We start from the raw sequence: 17836 nt of genomic DNA, 5'->3' as shown, positions 1-17836 counted from the left end.
AGGAACACTCTCCAGTGATTTTTTTCCCATTTGTTCATTCTACAGAGACAATTTTCACTAAGCTGCTTCTGCGTGCCTGTCATGGGGCTTGGGTATGAGAATATAATGATGGACAGCAAAGAACCAAGGCTCTGGAAGCACATCTAGAAGAAGGTCATCTCTATCCCAACACAGTTACAGAGGAGGTACACCAAAGGAGTGACAGTCACATGGAGAGCCAAGGAAGCTTCAAACCCAGGAAGTGCTCAGCAAGAATCCTGAAAGGTGCTGGCTTCACCTCCTGACAGAGACTTCAGGAGAGCCCCCGAGGAGCATCGGGAAACATTGCAAGGGCAAGATTGGAATACTCAGGGGTTAACCAGAGAAAATTCCAAGCTCCTGAGAAAAGTAGGGGAATAAAGGAAACTCCATACTCTGAACAGAGATCTCCGTTAAATTCCACAATCAACACCTCACTCAGTAATGAAACATTAAAAGTATTTCCACTCGAGGCACAGAGAGCAGAAGGCACTCAGTTCTGTTTGGCACAGATTCACAGGTTGCCCTACAACCAGAGCTGAGAGAAAAGGCAGGACGTGCTGACAACAATGTGGCAAGAATTCCATGCTAATGGACAGTTTGTGTCTTTGTCCTAAAACTTAAGACATTCCTTCTCTATGGAAACAGCAACATAGTGACTAGTATAAAATCAACACCCACAATCCACCCCTTAAAGAGTCTCAGTAATAATCACACAGTAGCAATGTTTATTTTCTTATGTATTACTTCATATTGTGGCTAGAGGGCATGCTTGTGTAACTAATATATACTACTGTATAACATGACACCTACACTGGGAGAAACTATGTATATATTAAATTCATATTAGATACATTCTATGTTTTTATATTCATATATATGAGGCCTTATGAGAATTGCATAAACCCTTACATGGAGAATGGTAAAATTTAACTGAAGGATATTAGAAAGGTTTGAAATTCAAAAATATACTTAAAGTTTTAAATAGGATAAGTAGATTATAATGACATTTTTTTCTTAACTAATGCCTACACACAGCACAACATGATAATGTAATGTTCAGATGTGAAGCAGAACTTGGACAATCTTTAATTAACCTACAACAGAAAAGGTGACCTGAATTTTTTTTAAAAAAAGGAAAATAAAGGCGAATTTGCTGATACAACACAATCTACCAGCTATGACACACATAAGGTGTGATATTGGTACCAAAAGAGGCAGGAGAGGTAGTATGGGAGAACAGCACCAGGCTCTGGAGTACATTAGGAGTACATAATATGAAAGTTGCATGTATGAGATGGACTGTTTCCTTGATGAGAGGAGGGATTATGGTTAAGTATATTGTATGCTATTTGATTTCCATTTCACCTTTCCATCTGTATTTAGATGTTGAGTTGACACAAGCCCATGCTTGCTTAGAACTCACTATGTAACCCAGGCTAGCCTTGACATTGTTATCAATCCTCCTGCCTCACTTACCTCTCAATTGGTAAAATTGCCATTGTGAGCTTTCACTCTTAGTTTGCCTTTTAGCCTTTCCAAATGGTTTCAACAGAAATTGAGGGGCTGGTCCAGCTTGAGACCCATGTCGCAAGAGGGAGTCTACCTCTGACACTGTAAATAATACTCTACTATGCTTGCAGATAGGAGTCAAGCATAAATGTCATCTGAGAGGCTTCACCCAGCAACTGATGGAAACAGATGCAGAGACCCAGAGCCAAACATTAGACGGAGCTTGGGGGAATCCTGTGGAAGAGGGGGGGAAGGATTGTAGGAGCCAGAGGGGTCAAGGACACCACTAGAAAACCCACAGCATCAACTAACTTGAGCACATAGGAGCTCACAGATACTAAACCAACAACAAAAGAGCATGCATGGGACTGACCTAGGTCCTCTAAATATATGTAACAGTTGTAGAGCTTGGTCTTCATGTGGGACTCCTAACAGCAGGAGCAGGGTCTGTCTCTGATTCTGTTGCCTGCCTTCTTTTTCCCCCCTAACTGGGCTGTCTTGTCTAGCGTCAGTAGAAGATGCTCCTAGTCTTACTGCAACTTGACCTGCCAAAGCTGGTTGATATTCATGAGAAGCCTCCCCTTTTCTGAAGAGAAAGGAAGTTGGAATGGATAGGGGAAGAGGAAGAAGGGGATAGCTGGAAGGAGATGTGGGGGGAAGCTGAAATAAGGATGTAAAGTATATAAATAAATGTATTAATTAAAAATAATTTTTGATTACATAAAACCTCTACATGCACACACCCCTTTTCAAAGTTTTGTGCCATCAATCTAGTAGGATCATTTTCCTAGCATAAATTTCATTTTTTAATTTTTTTTACTTTCTTAAGTGAAAACCAATTTTAACTAAATTTGGTATGAGACATCTCGTGTTATATTTTTGTTTCAGTCTGTCACTTGGAAATAACACGGGGGCTAATAACAGTTTCCCAATCAACACATTCTAGAATTTTTAATGTATGAAAATCAAATGAACGAAATTGTGATTTTTCAGAGTTGGTGACCTCACTGAGTTTCAAATCCCATCCATCTACAGGCTGAACACTAGCAGCTCAAGATGAAAACAAGAGAGCCAGTGTAATTCTTAACCTTGAAAACGTCTAAAATATTCTGAAGAGGTGAATTGCTGTTACACACACTCCTTCCCCTTTCAGCATATATTCAGTAAGTTAAAGGGAATATCCTGCATTTGGAACCATAGAATATGAAAGTAAGAATGGGTATCTCCAATTCTGATGTTGATTCCTACTGGCCAGACAGACTGAAAGTCAGTGAACTGATCAAATCCAGGAAGCAAATGTGGAGACCCCCCCCCCCCAGATCAATTCAAGTTGGTATAAGTATAACACATTAAGTTTACAGCAACTGAAAGATTGTGAATCTAATTAAAATTACATTCCTTTCAGTATACATTCATCTCTGTGTACTACTTTCAGTTGTCATATCATACCAAATAGAAACCATTTATGAGACACTAATCTGTCCCTCTCCCTCTCTCTCTTCTTCCTCTCTGGGGCATCTATTTGGAAGTAGAGCATGTGGCTTGTGTGCGTGCTTTGCCTGACCAATCAGGATATTTTACTAGGTGAGGCAAGGCCTCTGGTTTGGAAGGACAGAGAGATGATACCTCCAATGGGACACCTATTTTATCCCTTTGGGAAATTTCTAATTTGGGTTACACAGGAAGCCATTAAATAGGACTTCTAAGAATATGATAACTTGTCACTATCCATGAAGGATAAAACATTTAAAATGTAATCCAGATTTTTGCAATCGAATATGAAAAAAATGCAAATTGCAAATAAATTCTCACCTGTCATTCAAGTTTGGCACAACAAATATAGCACCACAAATTGGGGTCCTCCTCAGAGTCATATAACAGCAAGCATGGAGAATTACTGCTAGCAAGATTTCTACCTTGTTCTGTCTCTGCCTCACACCTCCTCTTTTCCACCAATGAGAGAAAAGAGGAGGAAAACCTAACTTGTTATTTGGTTAAGATAAGCATTATTTTGGTCCATTCACGGGGGAAAAATGAGTTCTTATTTGTGGAATTAATATTGACAAACAGGGGCTTCTACTATTTCCTTGCTGAGTTAGCAAGGATTTTCCTAGAAAACTTGCAAGAAATGTATATATTAAAACTATCACTGTTTGTCTGGGGAGATGGCTCAATGCGTAAGAATTCTTGCTACACAGATCCTGAATTCAGTCAGGCATGGCCACATGTATCAGTAATAGTGCTGTGCTTGAGGGAGGTGAGACAGAAAGATTGCTGGACATGCCTGGCCTCCAGCTTACCCCCAAGTAAACCTGGAATCTGTAACACGAGGAGTTCCAGGTTCAGTAAGAGATGAGAACCTGTTTCAAGTTCAAGTGAATAAGGCACTTTGAGTGATAGAGGGGTATACCAGAAGTCCATCTTTGGATTCTGTAAGCACACTGAAAGAAACACTTTCTACAATCAAATGTGTGACTGAAGATCTCCTCTTACAAAGATTGAAACTAAAGCCATATTTGTCAAGTGTCCCTTGCCTATAATCTTTGTCTTGGCAGATCATTCACCCCTAGTGTATCTCTTTTGGATTTGGTTGGTCACAGTCACCCTCATCATAGAGCTCCTGTGAAATTGGGCACTTGTCACTCGGGATGCTTTCGCTTTTTTCTAAGGTCATGGACTATTCTCTGCAAACTCTCTCTCTCCCTTGGCTTCTGCCTCTCCTCATCCATGCTTCTTTCATCACCAACCACTGTGTTTACTCTCCAGCTTCTTCAACAATTTATCAGTTAATGCTGTGTGTCTAGGCTCTTCCCTAAGAACATCCTCCTCCTTCTCCTCCTCCTTCTCCTCCTCCTTCTCCTCATCCTCTTCTTCCTCCTCCTACTCCTTCTCTTCTTCTCATCTTCCTTCCTCTCTTCTTCCACTTTTTCCTCCTCCTCCTCCTCCCCCTCCTCCTCCTCCTCATCCTCCTCCTCCTCTTCTTCTCCTTCTTCTTCTTCTCCTCCTCCTCCTCCTCCTCCCCCTCCTCCTCCTCCTCCTCACCCTCCTCCTCCTCCTTTTTCTTCTTCTTCTTCTTCTTCTTCTTCTTCTTCTTCTTCTTCTTCTTCTTCTTCTTCTTCTTCTTCTTCTTCTTCTTCTTCTTCTTTCCTCATTAGAATAATTTCTTCCCATCTCGTTCTTTAAAAGCTGTCTATTTCAAGTGATTCAAGTGACTCTACAGTTGGGGTCACCCATCTCTCAGGCCTCTATCATGAACTCCAGATCACCAAACCCTACATAGCTATAGAGAAATTACCCCCCACACACACACACACACTTACACAGATCCAATAATTCCCTAGTTGTCCATCACTAAATTAACTCTGATTGCTCAGTTAAAAACACTGGGTAATAACTTTCACTGTTCTCTTCATGTTCTAAATCATTTCCACACAATTTTCTTTCTTTTAATAATGGATATTTCTATTCTTTTGATCTAAGACTCTATTAAATATCATGATCTCTGTGGAATCCTACCCAGTTGGCAATGTTACATTAATCAAATATAATATTTTATTTAACAAAAGAAAGCACATGGTAGGGGCCTCACCAAGTCTATTGGGTATCGAGCACCATCATTTCAGTTTGTCAGGCAACACCATCAAATGCTTATCACTAAGGGCACATGGGCCCTAAGCATCCCCAAGCTCCTGCATGTACAAAGAGTCTTTTACCTGGGGCATTCCTGAGGGTGTGAGCAAAGAACAGTCTTGAGAAATACAATAACATAACCTTCACAGACAGTGATAAATTCCTAAGCCCCATACCCCTCCTGTAAAGCAGGCCATTACACAGGCATCTGTCATTCATGAGCCCTTTGCGCCACTTCCATGGAACCAAGGGCTAAGGGAAATTGACACAATATTCTGGCTATTACTCCTGCCATGAATAATAAAGTCTTCTGTCTTTGAACCATCAGACTGGTGTTGGTACCCACCTGCTTGCCTCACCATCTACACAAGGACATGGCGACAGAGAGCTGATGGGTTGTTTTTACATTTAGTTCATTCATTTACAGGTAGTTTCTGGACAGATTTATAGGATCTTCTGCATGACTATAGGGATAACTAAGAACTACTGTGCTCTACCTTTCAGCCCAAATCAAAGTATACTAAATGACATGATCATTTCTCTTCTGTTATTTTTAGTCTAATATTTTACATGGAATCATGAGATCAAAACTCTATGTCAGGTATTGCACTCTTTATACATATTCCCGTACAATACCTGAAAGAAATGTCCCACAATCTACCTCCTACAGCTAGGTAAACTGTGGCCAATAGAACATACATGGAACAAGGTCAAAAGAACAAACCAGATTGGCCCTATTAAAGTCTCGTTTTGTGCTGTGCACCTCACAGACCCCAGCTTCTATTACAATTTTAGAACACGACCTGTTGACCATATAGTATATAAATAATATTATTGGTTGTAATATTACTTTGTTGGAAAGAAAATAAACTCAGATGTCTAGACATTGAGACTGCTCATTTGTAGATCTGTAAGTAATGCTGCATTCAATGGTAGTGCCATGTGTTACTCAAATTTGCAGCATGATTTAAGCAATGTTTAAATTATCATGACGAGTTACAATAAATAATAAATCATGTCACACATAGCCTATTTTCAAAGACAACCATATGATGTATCAGGCTCGAGGAATTTATCCTTCAAGAAATTTGGATGTAAGGAGAGGGAAATAGATCTTAAAATTTCATAATGGGAACTGTTGGAGAGACAGTTTGTTCGCTAAGGGCACAGGCTGCTCTCACAGAGGACCCGGGTTTTATTCCCAGCACCCACATGGCAGCCCACAAAAGTTCATAACTCCATTTCAAGCGTACCTCATGCCATCTTCTGGTCCATGAGAGTACCAGCCGTGCGTGTAGCACAAAAAAACGTACACACATAAAAACACCCATATGCAAATAAATCATTTTTAAATTGTGAGAATAGGTCCAACAACCTAAAAGCTGTCCTTTGAGAGAAAACAGGTGTCTTACTTGAAAGGCACAAATATGGATGTGCCTGCATGGATTTGTGACTAGCTATTCTTTCCATTATTCAGAATTCATTAAGATTTATTTCAGGGATCCATTTTTTTTGAAGGATGTGTCAGTGTAAATTTGTGTGTGTGTGCATTCATGGACATATGTGTTGCATGAGTGGGCATGTATGACTTGTGTTGTCTAGACAAACAGTGGTGAGAAAAATGAAGGAAGGAGCGATGTGGTCACAGTCAACGGGTATGGACACCCTGGAAGGAAAAGGAGCATTAGTATAATGTGGAGGACAGTGGCCACTCCTTCTGTATGGAAGGAAAAGGAGCATTAGTATAACGTGGAGGACAGTGGCCACTCCTTCTGTATGGAAGGAAAAGGAGCATTAGTATAATGTGGAGGCCAGTGGCCACTCCTTCTGTATGGAAGGAAAAGGAGCATTAGTATAACGTGGAGGACAGTGGCCACTCCTTCTGTATGGAAGGAAAAGGAGCATTAGTATAATGTGGAGGCCAGTGGCCACTCCTTCTGTATGGAAGGAAAAGGAGCATTAGTATAATGTGGAGGCCAGTGGCCACTCCTTCTGTATGGAAGGAAAAGGAGCATTAGTATAATGTGGAGGCCAGTGGCCACTCCTTCTGTATGGAAGGAAAAGGAGCATTAGTATAATGTGGAGGCCAGTGGCCACTCCTTCTGTATGGAAGGAAAAGGAGCATTAGTATAATGTGGAGGCCAGTGGCCACTCCTTCTGTATGGAAGGAAAAGGAGCATTAGTATAATGTGGAGGACAGTGGCCACTCCTTCTGTATGGCTATCAGAATGAGTTTGATCAAGTGATCCTCTAGCTTATAGGAAAGACTGGCCTGTGTGCACTAGCATAGTCTAACCGCTGACCCCTAAAATGCACCTTCACTAGAGGGCTAGCCAGCCTGATATGTTCAGCAAACTCAAAGGAGCTGATGCATGGCTCCTATGTCCTGTTGACTGAGTCCCTTCTTCTCCGCTGAGACCCTTACACCTCACCCTCCTGCACAAGCAGGCAAAGCAGTCTCCCTGTTCCTACTGCCATCTCCCTTATTTCACTCTCCCATCAAAGAGCAAGGGGTGCCTGTCAAAAGAATCCCTTGCTACAAGCACTTCTTAATATCTGTCAGTTAAAGGCGTACGCTACCCGAGCGTTCTGAGTGCTCAGCAACCTTTGCCTCCACCTGGCTGCTTCAGTGTGGTCGTGTGGGTCATTGATGATGCTGTTCTCTACATTTCCTGCCTCAGCACCTTTGTGTGAGCTCCTCCTTCCACCTGGAGTGGTCTTTGCCCAGGTGCTAGCTGGTGTCCCATCCTTCATGGTGTAGACTCATCAACCATCCTTCATCTCTTACATTCATAATCACTTCCACACAGAGCTTGCTAACCATAGATTCTGTGGACAATATTACCTGTACACTGTGTCTTAAATCTTACATGTTTCCTGTAGGGTCACTGTTAATGCCAAGGCACATAGGACATGAAAGTCCATGGTTGGTGTTGTTCTGCATATCATGTTGCCTGAGGGTGTATAAGTGGCTTTGTGCACACATGCCAGTGATGTTAACACAGCAGTGGAATTTCTGATGTCTTTCTCTGTACATATTCCCACCACCGATTGCATATATCCATAACTCAGTGAATACGAGCCTCTTTCAGTGCATTAGGGGTACTGAGAAGAAAGAGCTTGGTATGTTTGAGGCTAAAGTCAGGCTCGGGCTCAGAACTTCACCCTGGGACCATTTTCTTCTCTGAGAATGAGTTTGCTCCCGGGAGGTGATGCTGGTCTTCATGTCAGAGGATTTGTTTGAGGACAAAATGAGATGACACCCATAGGAAGGCTCCAACCTGACCCCTGACATGCTCACCACCTTGCGGTAGCCCCTGAAGGGACCTATAAAGGTGTGGATGACAAAGACTGTAATGGAAAGTGTCATCTCAACCTAACGGGGTCTCCTGAGCATCCATGGCCAGGACTCCACAGAGTTCACTGTCCTCATTCTGGGAGGCCTGAGCACAAGCAGAGCTGAGCTGCCTTGTAGGGAATGGGCTATAAGAATCTGTTTGCACTGAAATGCTGAGGACTCTGCACACCTGGCCTTTTTTGTGCAGTCTCAGTTCATGGTAAAGACCTACCTGGTGCTGATCAGCTTTACAAAACCAGTTAACTTCAGTTTCTGAGCCTGACTTCCTTTATCCAACAACCAGGGGTAATGAGCTCTTGGAGTTGTGTGGCAAGAATAGTTTTGAGAGTTGCAGGAACTAATACTGCAGGTGATGCTCTGGGTAAGGCATCTAGGAAGCATGTGCAGATGCATACATACGATGGAAACCTTCTCAAAATAGTTTCGATGACTGCTTTCTTCTCTGCCAAGGCCTTAAGGTCAGGAAGTCTCAAGACTTGGTGTTCTCTCTTTCCTCACTTTAAAACTTCACTTTCTGGATAATCTCTTCCATTTCATGGCTTCAAATATCATCACCGAAGGAAGACTGCCCTCTTTACTGAACCTGAGTTCCCAATACCTGCTCCATCAGTCTGAACTTATAAATCTCATGGATGCCCTGAGTCCAACAAACTTGCAATTGAACTGATAATCCCCCACTTCTGGTGTCCTTCTGTCACAGACCTCCCATTACAGACCTCCCCTTCCCACTTTGGGGCAAATCTGTTCTTCTCCTCACTCAGTCATCAGTCTTGAGAATAAGCAAGGCCTCCTCCCCTTCCTCCCCCACACACAGGTGTCACATCTAGAGAGATCCTGTAGGCTCTGCATTCAGAATGTACCTTGGGAATTAACCCCTTTGCAGGCTACCATCAGGGTTTATATGCAGTCTTCCTTGTCTCTACTTTGTGTCCCCTTCCCTTGGAGAAGAGCAAAGCTCTTCACAGCACCCCCAAATTATATAAGCTTCCACTATGTTCTCTATGTTACTCTAGCCCACCCTAAACTCAAGCCAAGAACATTCTGCTTGGGAAACAAGATATCCCTGAACACATGTGCCTTCGATGTTCCTCAGCTTGGATAATGTCTCTGCCTTCTACAGGCAAATGTCATAATCCTCACCTTTCCCTTCTGTGAATATCAGTTTAGAGTTGTAACCTACCCTGTGTGTATGGTGCCCTCTCCATTCCTGATACCTCTCTCACTTATTGTATAGTATCTCCCCTCTTTAAGTCTATTCCATATATTGCTATCAGGTTTCTCCCCTAACTTCTGAAAAGAATGAAAGTTCTGCAAGGACAAGAACATTTGCTCAAGAAGAATCCTAAATTCTGAAAGCACGTGCCTGTCACAGAACGTGAGACAAATCTGAATGAATATGTGCAAATTATAATCTGAGAGCTGGCCTATTGACCAAGTTGCTTACTGCTTCCCCACAACATGCTGGACTCACCATTTCCCTGCTCCAGGGAAAGTACTGTGAGCCGACAGCTTCTGTCAAGAAGCTGTTGGAAGGTCATGGCTCACAACCAGTACTTAGCAAGTACATTTACTAGGTCGGAGAACAAGGATTAGAGTGTGCAGTTTGTCAGTTTCCAGTAGTAAAAGTCCCTGAGCTGACTTTCCTTAAATAACCATTCCCTCTATGGGGCCAAGTGACCAAATTGGACTCTTGTAATATCCCACACAATCCAGCACATGAACCCTGACAGGAAGTATCGTGTTTCCTGTTCGCATGGCTCTGAAAGCTTCAACGCGCTTACGCAGCTTCACATTTGCATCTGCCCACAGTGTTCATCCGGGTAACCGGAACTTGCGAGTCTCCTGTGGAAGGGAGAGACTTTTCCAGAAGAAAGCTACACTCACCAGGATGAAGACAGTGAAGAATATAACGACGATGGCAGCTGTGATGAACAGCTTCTTTCGGGGAAACACAGTAGCAGGGAGGAGGAACACCAGTGCAAAGCAGATGGCCCCGCGGAGCCCTCCATAGGCAATGATGAACTGGTCCTTGAAGGTCAGTGGGATGGTCCGGAACCAATTAATCACCTGAGTCAGGACAAAGACACCTATGGACAAAGAGAGACCCAGAGGTGGACTTTGTGAATACGGACTGGGAATTCCAAGTCTCTGTGACTGTGGAAAGTGTTAAGGAAAGACCTGATAGGCCCACCCACCCCCGGCCCTGCCCCCTGAACTGCAAATACTGGGGACTCTTGGGTTCTTTTTCTTATTTTGTCAGGATAACATATTTCCACCTATCATGACTAGAGACAAAAAGAGGGGCTAATTTTATTTATAATGAAAGCTTAGAAAAGAAAAATAAGCACAAAGAAAAGGGGAAGAGATAAATAAGGGGGGTTGAAAACAGAACGAGGTTAGGGGAAAAAGAAGTCAGTGGGAAAAGAATGGGGAAGGGCGAAGAAGAGAGCAGGGAGTAGATAAGGAAGGAGGAGGAAGAGAATGGGGAGGGGAAAGAAGAGGGGGGAGAGGGAAGGGGAAGAGGAAGAAAAGGAGAATGAGGAGGAAGAGGAGAGGAGGGTGAGGAAGAGAAGAAGGGGAGGGGAATGAAGAGAAGGAGTGGACAGGAGCGGGAGGAAAATTGGGGGAGGAGAATAAGGAGGAAGAGGAGGGGGAAGAAGAGTAGAGGGAGGAAGAGAAAGAAAAGGAAGATGAAGAAGAGACAAAGAAGAAGGAGGAGAAGGAGGAGGAGAAGGAGAAGAAGAAGGGGAAGGAGGGGAAGAAGAAGAGGAAGAGGAAGAGAAGAACGGGAAGAAGAAAAAGAAGAAGGGGAAGGAGAAGAGGAAGGAGGAGGAAGAGGAGGAAGAGGAGGAAGAGGAGGAAGAGGAGGAAGAGGAGGAAGAGGAGGAGGAGGAAGAGGAGGAAGAGGAGGAGGAGGAAGAGGAGGAAGAGGAGGAGGAGGAAGAAGAGGAAGAGGAGGAGGAGGAAGAAGAGGAAGAAGGGGAAGGGGAAAGGGAAGAGGAAGAAATGAAAATAAATAGGTAACAGAAGCAGAGCGAGCTCTCCCAACTGTTCACGGAGCAGATGACTGTTCATTACCCAGTGCTCGCCAGATCAGGCAGAAGGCCAGGGTGAAGCAGACGAAAGCCCAGTTCCACTCATGGTTCTTCCCAACGGTGGACACGCCCATGAAGATGAAGATGAGGGTCTCACTCACGCTGCTCAGCATCTTCATGAAGTACTTGATGGTCGTGTAGGACTTCTGGGACACGTTCTCTTCCACATACTTGTTCATCGTCATGGCACAGGCTGTGATCCTAGAGGGGAGACGTGACTTCGATTTAAACGTCACCTCTACTGCAGTCAGATTGCCAGAGTTGACTCCTAAACCCCAAATGATAGCACTGCTCCATGCTTGTGCGGACCCCTAAATAAGGCCTTTACCTTCTGCTCATGGCCTGTGGATTTTGTAAATGAACAGGATTTGCATGTGAGCCTAAAACTGTCATACTCTCTGAAGGTCTTCTTTAATACTCGTGGTGTAAAGCACCCTACTCTGGCTTTCTAGTCCCTTCAGCCTGCTTATTCTATACCCACATTCTTTTAACAACCAATGTTCACCATCACCATCAACCCTCTTTTGAACATCCCAATTGTAAAAGTCCAAAATAATTTGAAACCCACTATCATCCCACAAAAGCAACTCTCCACCCGTACATATTTTATTTTCATTTATCTAAAAACCTTGACTAGAAAATAAAACCCTACACTCTCTCCAGTTGCAGTGGGATCCTCCACTGCCACTCTCCCTCACTGAATACCTCTCCATATAACTGGGTGTCATCTATGTTCAATTCTTCCTTGTGAACATGCCTTAGACCCACTTAGCCATCCACATACCATAATGCCTGCATTCTGAACGTCATCTCAACGAGTCAACTGGGTCTGTTTCTATGAAATCCAAAGTAGGCCCCAAGAATCCCTAAGTAAAGTTTTTGTTTCTTTTTTCTAGCATTTACTTAACAACGATGGGGCCACTGTGCTCCTTGCTACCACTCTTAGGGTAGCAGTTCTGACACAGCGTCTAAGCATGCCTCAGAGAAAGATCAGATCAGACACATGCTAGCAAGGTGGGCACTCACATTCCTTGTGCATCTCCCTCACTGGACCACACATTTCCTATCCTTCCCTCACTCTACCTTGCACATCTGGCCCACACCTCATGCCTCGACTGCCGGTCACCTACAAAGCATACCACGGTCTTGAATATCATCTGCTTTGCGGGCACACAAGGTTCTATCTCCCCAGGATATCACCCCCTAACCAACTCAAATTCAAGCCAAAGATGGAGTTGTTCTGTTACGCATGTGACAGCAGCAAAGTCCTGTATGAAGAGGTATGGTCACTGTTTAGTGCCAAAGGACTTCATTAGCATAATGAGCTGAAGGGGAAACAGAGATGGGATTCTGGTGAACTGCCCCGGCTTCCACTGAGTGTAACTGAGTCGTAAGGCAACTGTCAGGCACAGTGTATCTGGTTCAACCGCAGAGCCCCACCAAAGCTGCCTGCACTGATTTCTGTCTGTGCGGTGGCCTCCCTAACCCAAGACATTTGTTTGTAAGGAAAGCTTCCTCCTATGACATGGGACAGTTGAACAATGCAAACCTGAGATGCTCTGAGACCAGAGCCAGCAGAGAGGCACGAGCCTGTGTTCTTGCAGCAAACATACCTGTTCCTTACATGAACATTTTTACATTGTTTTTATATGAAAACCAATGCTCCACCTTTGTAAGGACCTTGCATTTAGACACAATGCTACCATCACTAAAACAAGAAAGTGTTTCTTTTAGATTTATATGGGTGAAGAGAGTATAATTCATACCCTTTTCAAAAGAAAGGGTGGCCTTTAAAATGAGCTAATAAAACTGAGCAGCCACAAACATGGCCAAGCCTCTGCATAGCTGAGGGCTGATACAATACAGTTTTGTGCTTGAAGAACCTTTCCTTGGAGCCAGGGACTGAGTAAACCCTCTGTGTGGGTTGTGTCAGCTAATCCTCATAACATATTTATGAGGCAAGATCTATCATCACCCACGCCTTTTGGAAGTGGGAGAACAAAGATGGACTCAAGATTTCACAGCTAGTAAATGGTGGTGCCCAAATGCTCATCCAGGAAGTCAGTGCTGTTGTAGACCAGACCCTCACTCCTGGGAGTCCTCAGTAAGCTCAGTGGACTTATGGGTAAGAAGGCTCCCACTTCCTGCCAATCCTTGGTCACTCTACTCTCAAGAATCAGGCAATCTGCATTTGCCTCCTATGTCTACTGTAAGACATTAACACGTCAAGGTCTATTTGATCTTACTTGCAGAAATCAAAATCCGAAACCACAATGGTGATGGGAGCTGTGTTCCTTCTGGGAGCTTCTAATGAGACTCTGTTCTGTTCTAACTTCTCAAAGCTGCTCAAAGTCTTTGGCTTGTGGTCACATCAGTCTGCCCCCAATATACACCTGATTCTGACGATTAACTCTCTCTCATAAGGGTCTTGTGATTATACCAAGCCCATGGGATTATTTATGGCTGCTTCCCCATCTCAAGAACCTAATTGAATCTCACCTGCAATGCCCATTTGTCTTCTGCAAGCTATTAGCAAGTTCTATGAATTAGGATGTAAAAGTCTCTGGGTACTCCTGGTTAATTATACCTCAGAAATCCAGCTTTGTTTTTTATGCTTTGGCATAATATGGTGGGAGTAACTGGGGCTACGTCACAGGCTTCTGCACACCGGGGATTCTCCCCCTGCTGACCATCATCTGCATCAGTCATTTCACCTGTAATCTCCCAACAAAGTCTCACTAGGTCGCTTATGTTGGCCTTAAAGTTTCTCTAATGCCAGCCTTGAGCTTGCAATTCTCCTGACTTAGCCTCCTCTACGTTGCTGGATTTACAGCCCTGTACCACCCGTCTCAGCTTACTTGAAATTTTAAGATCAAACGCTTAGAAATTAAAACTCAGGTGACAGCAGATGCTGGTAAGGATGTGGAGAAAGAGGAACACTCTTCCACTGCTGGTGGGATCTCAAGCTGGTACCACTCTGGATGTCAGTCTGGAGGTTCCTCAAAAAATTGGATATAGTATTACCTGAGAACTCAGCTATGACACTCCTGGGCATATATCCAAAAGATGTTCCAACATATAACAAGGACATGTGCTCCATTATGTTCATAGCAGCCTTATTTATAATAGCCAGAAGCTGGAAAGAACACAGATGTCCCTCTTCAAAGGAATGGATACAGAAATTGTGGTATGTTTTCACAATGGAGTACTACTCAGCAGATTGCAGACTGGTACAACCATTCTGGAAATCAGTCTGGAGGTTCCTCAGAAAATTGGACATTGAACTACCTGAGGACCCAGCTATACCTCTCTTGGGCATATACCCAAAAGATGCCCCAACATATAACAAAGACACGTGCTCCACTATGTTCATAGCAGCCTTATTTATAATAGCCAGAAGCTGGAAAGAACCCAGATGCCCTTCCACAGAGGAATGGATACAGAAAATGTGGTACATCTACACAATGGAATATTACTTAGCTATCAAAAACAATGTCTTTATGAAATTCATAGGCAAATGGTCAGAACAGGAAAATATCATCCTGAGTGAGGTAACCCAATCACAGAAAAACACACATGGTATGCACTCATTGATAAGTGGCTATTAGCCCAAATGCTTGAATTGTCCTAGATGCACAGAACACATGAAACTCAAGAGGGATGACCAAAATGCGAATACTTCACTCCTTCTTTAAAAAGGGGAACAAGAATACCCTTGGCAGGGAATAGGGAGGCAAAATTTAAAACAGAGGCAGAAGGAACACCCATTCAGAGCCTGCCCCACATGTGGCCCATACATATATAGCCACCCAATTAGACAAGATGGATGAAGCAAAGAAGTGCAGGCCGACAGGAACCGGATGCAGATCTCTCCTGAGAGACACAGCCAGAATACAGCAAATACAGAGGCGAATGCCAGCAGCAAACCACTGAACTGAGAATGGGACCCCGTTGAAGGAATCAGAGAAAGGACTGGAAGAGCTTGAAGGGGCTCGAGACCCCATATGATCAACAATGCCAAGCAACCAGAGCTTCCAGGGACTAAGCCACTACCTAAAGACTATATATATGGACTGACCCTGGACTCTGACCTCATAGGTAGCAATGAATAGCCTAGTGAGGGCACCAGTGGAAGGGGAAGCCCTTGGTCTTGCCAAGACTGAACCCCCAGTGAACATGATTGTTGGGGGAGGGCGGTAATGGGGGGAGGATGGGGAGGGGAACACCAATATAGAAGGGGAAGGGGAGGGGTTAGGGGGATGTTGGCCGGGAAACCAGGCAAGGGAATAACAATCGAAATGTAAATAAGAAATACTCAAGTTAATAAAGATAAAAAAAATAAAGTGACTTCATGAAATTTGCAGGCAAATGGATGGAACCAGAAAATATCATCCTGAATGAGGTAACACAATAACAAGAGAACACACATGGTATATACTCACTGATAAGTGGATATTAGGAAAAAACTCGGAATACCCATGATATAACTTACAGACTATATGAAGCTCATAAGGAAGGAAGACCAAAGTGTGGATGCTTCAGTCCTACTTAGAAGGGGGAACAAAAATAATCACAGGAGGTAGAATGTGGGAGGGACTCGGGAGGAAGAGAGAAGGTGGAGAGAAGAAGTGGGTATGGGAGGAGACAGGAGAGATGTCCAGAGGGTCAGGAAATTGAACTGAAATGTGTAGCAATGGGGGATGGGGAACTGGGTGTAGCCACCAGAGAGTCCCAGACACCAGGAAAACAAGAGGCTCCCAGAACCCAACAGGGATGATATTGGCTGAAATACCCAATAAAGAGGAGAGAGAACCTGTAGAGGCTTTATCTAGAGGTTAGGTGTGGCCCCCGGTTGAGGGATGGGGCCACTCACCCTTCTCAAAAATTTAACCCAAAGTTGCTCCTGTCTGAAGGAAATATAGGGACAAAAAGTTGAGCAGAGATCGAAGGAAAGGCCATCCAGAGACTGCCCAACCTGAGGATCCATCCCATATGGAGCCACCAAACCCAGTCACTATTGCTGATGCCAAGAAGTGCTTGCTGACAGGAACCTAATACAGATGTCTCCTGAGAGACTCAGCCAGAGCCTTACTGATAGAGGTGGATGCTCACAGCCAACCATTGAATGGAGCACAGGGACCCCAAGGGAGGAGTTAGAAGAAGAATTGAAGTAGCTGAAGGGTTTGCAACCTCATAGGAAGAGCAACAATATCAACCAACCAGAACCCCCAGAGCTCCCAGGGACTAAACCACCAACCAAAGAATTTACATGGGACCCATGGCTCCAGTTGCATCTGTAGCAGGGGATGGCCTTATCTGGCATCATTGGGGAGAAGGGGGCTCTGTGAAGGCTTGATGCCCCAGCGTAGGGGAATGTGAGGGCAATGAGGTGGGAGTGGTGGATGGGGAGCACCCTTATAGTTGCAGGAGGAAGGGGTTGGGATAGGGGTTTTCGGGTGGTGGAACTGGAAAGGGGATAGCATTTGAAATGTAAATAAATAAAATAAACAATAAAAATCTTCAAAATAAATTCCCTAGTACAAAATAATGCAAAAGCTATGCTAAAGTTCTAAGTTGTTTGGATTGCAGATTTTTTTATAGGAAAGAGTGGCTCAGCAAAAAGGACAACATAGCTTATATTCAATGTTGAAAGTAGAAAATTCAGATATAACTTATAATGGCCATATTACTTCTGTAAATATTCTTCAAGATAAAGGGGACCTTTAAGTACATAAACAGCTATGGAAAATAATGATTACCAATTTCTCGTTCCTTAATTTCCCTCTGCTACCTTTATGTTTTAAAGGGAAAAACCACCTGCTGTTGAGCTAAAGCTCTTCAGCCCAGACTCACCATCTTCTCTTCTTGGCTTTCAAAGTTTTCACCCAGCATTTGAAAAATGGCTTTGGGGAAGATAGGAATAGGGCTGTGTGAGTGTGCTACCCACCCCTCCGCAATCACAAACACCATATTACTTAAACAATAGGCAATGATGAAGACAATATTCATATTTAGCTTCTGATGGGAAGCAACTTAACAGCGATCATTCAGATATGATTGAAGATGTAGCCCGGGCATAGGAATAATGAGTGGATGACTTCTGCAATGCTCCATCACTCACATGACCAGGACCAGAAGTGATGTCCATGCTGGCCAGACCCAGACTGTAATGGAGCAGGTTCATGTGGAGGAACACACCGTGTGCATGGGAAGTCTTGTTCAT

The 17836-nt window shown here is 43.7% G+C and overlaps 1 protein-coding gene across 2 annotated transcripts in view; it reads right to left on the bottom strand.

The window, feature by feature from the left end:
• Window positions 1-17836, bottom strand: part of Slc9a2 (solute carrier family 9 member A2) — an 82463-nt gene that overhangs the window by 13005 nt on the left and 51622 nt on the right. For both annotated transcript variants that reach the window (NM_001113335.1, NM_012653.2), the window contains 2 exon segments: window positions 10403-10605; window positions 11597-11814. In NM_001113335.1, coding sequence (NP_001106806.1) covers window positions 10403-10605; window positions 11597-11814 — 421 coding nt within the window.

Source organism: Rattus norvegicus, chromosome 9 (assembly GCF_021556685.1).
Source record: "Rattus norvegicus strain SHRSP/BbbUtx chromosome 9, alternate assembly SHRSP_T2T, whole genome shotgun sequence".
Taxonomy (NCBI): Eukaryota; Metazoa; Chordata; class Mammalia; order Rodentia; family Muridae; genus Rattus; species Rattus norvegicus.
The sequence above is the reverse complement of the archived record's forward strand: the minus strand, read 5'-3'. Positions and strand labels throughout refer to the sequence as shown.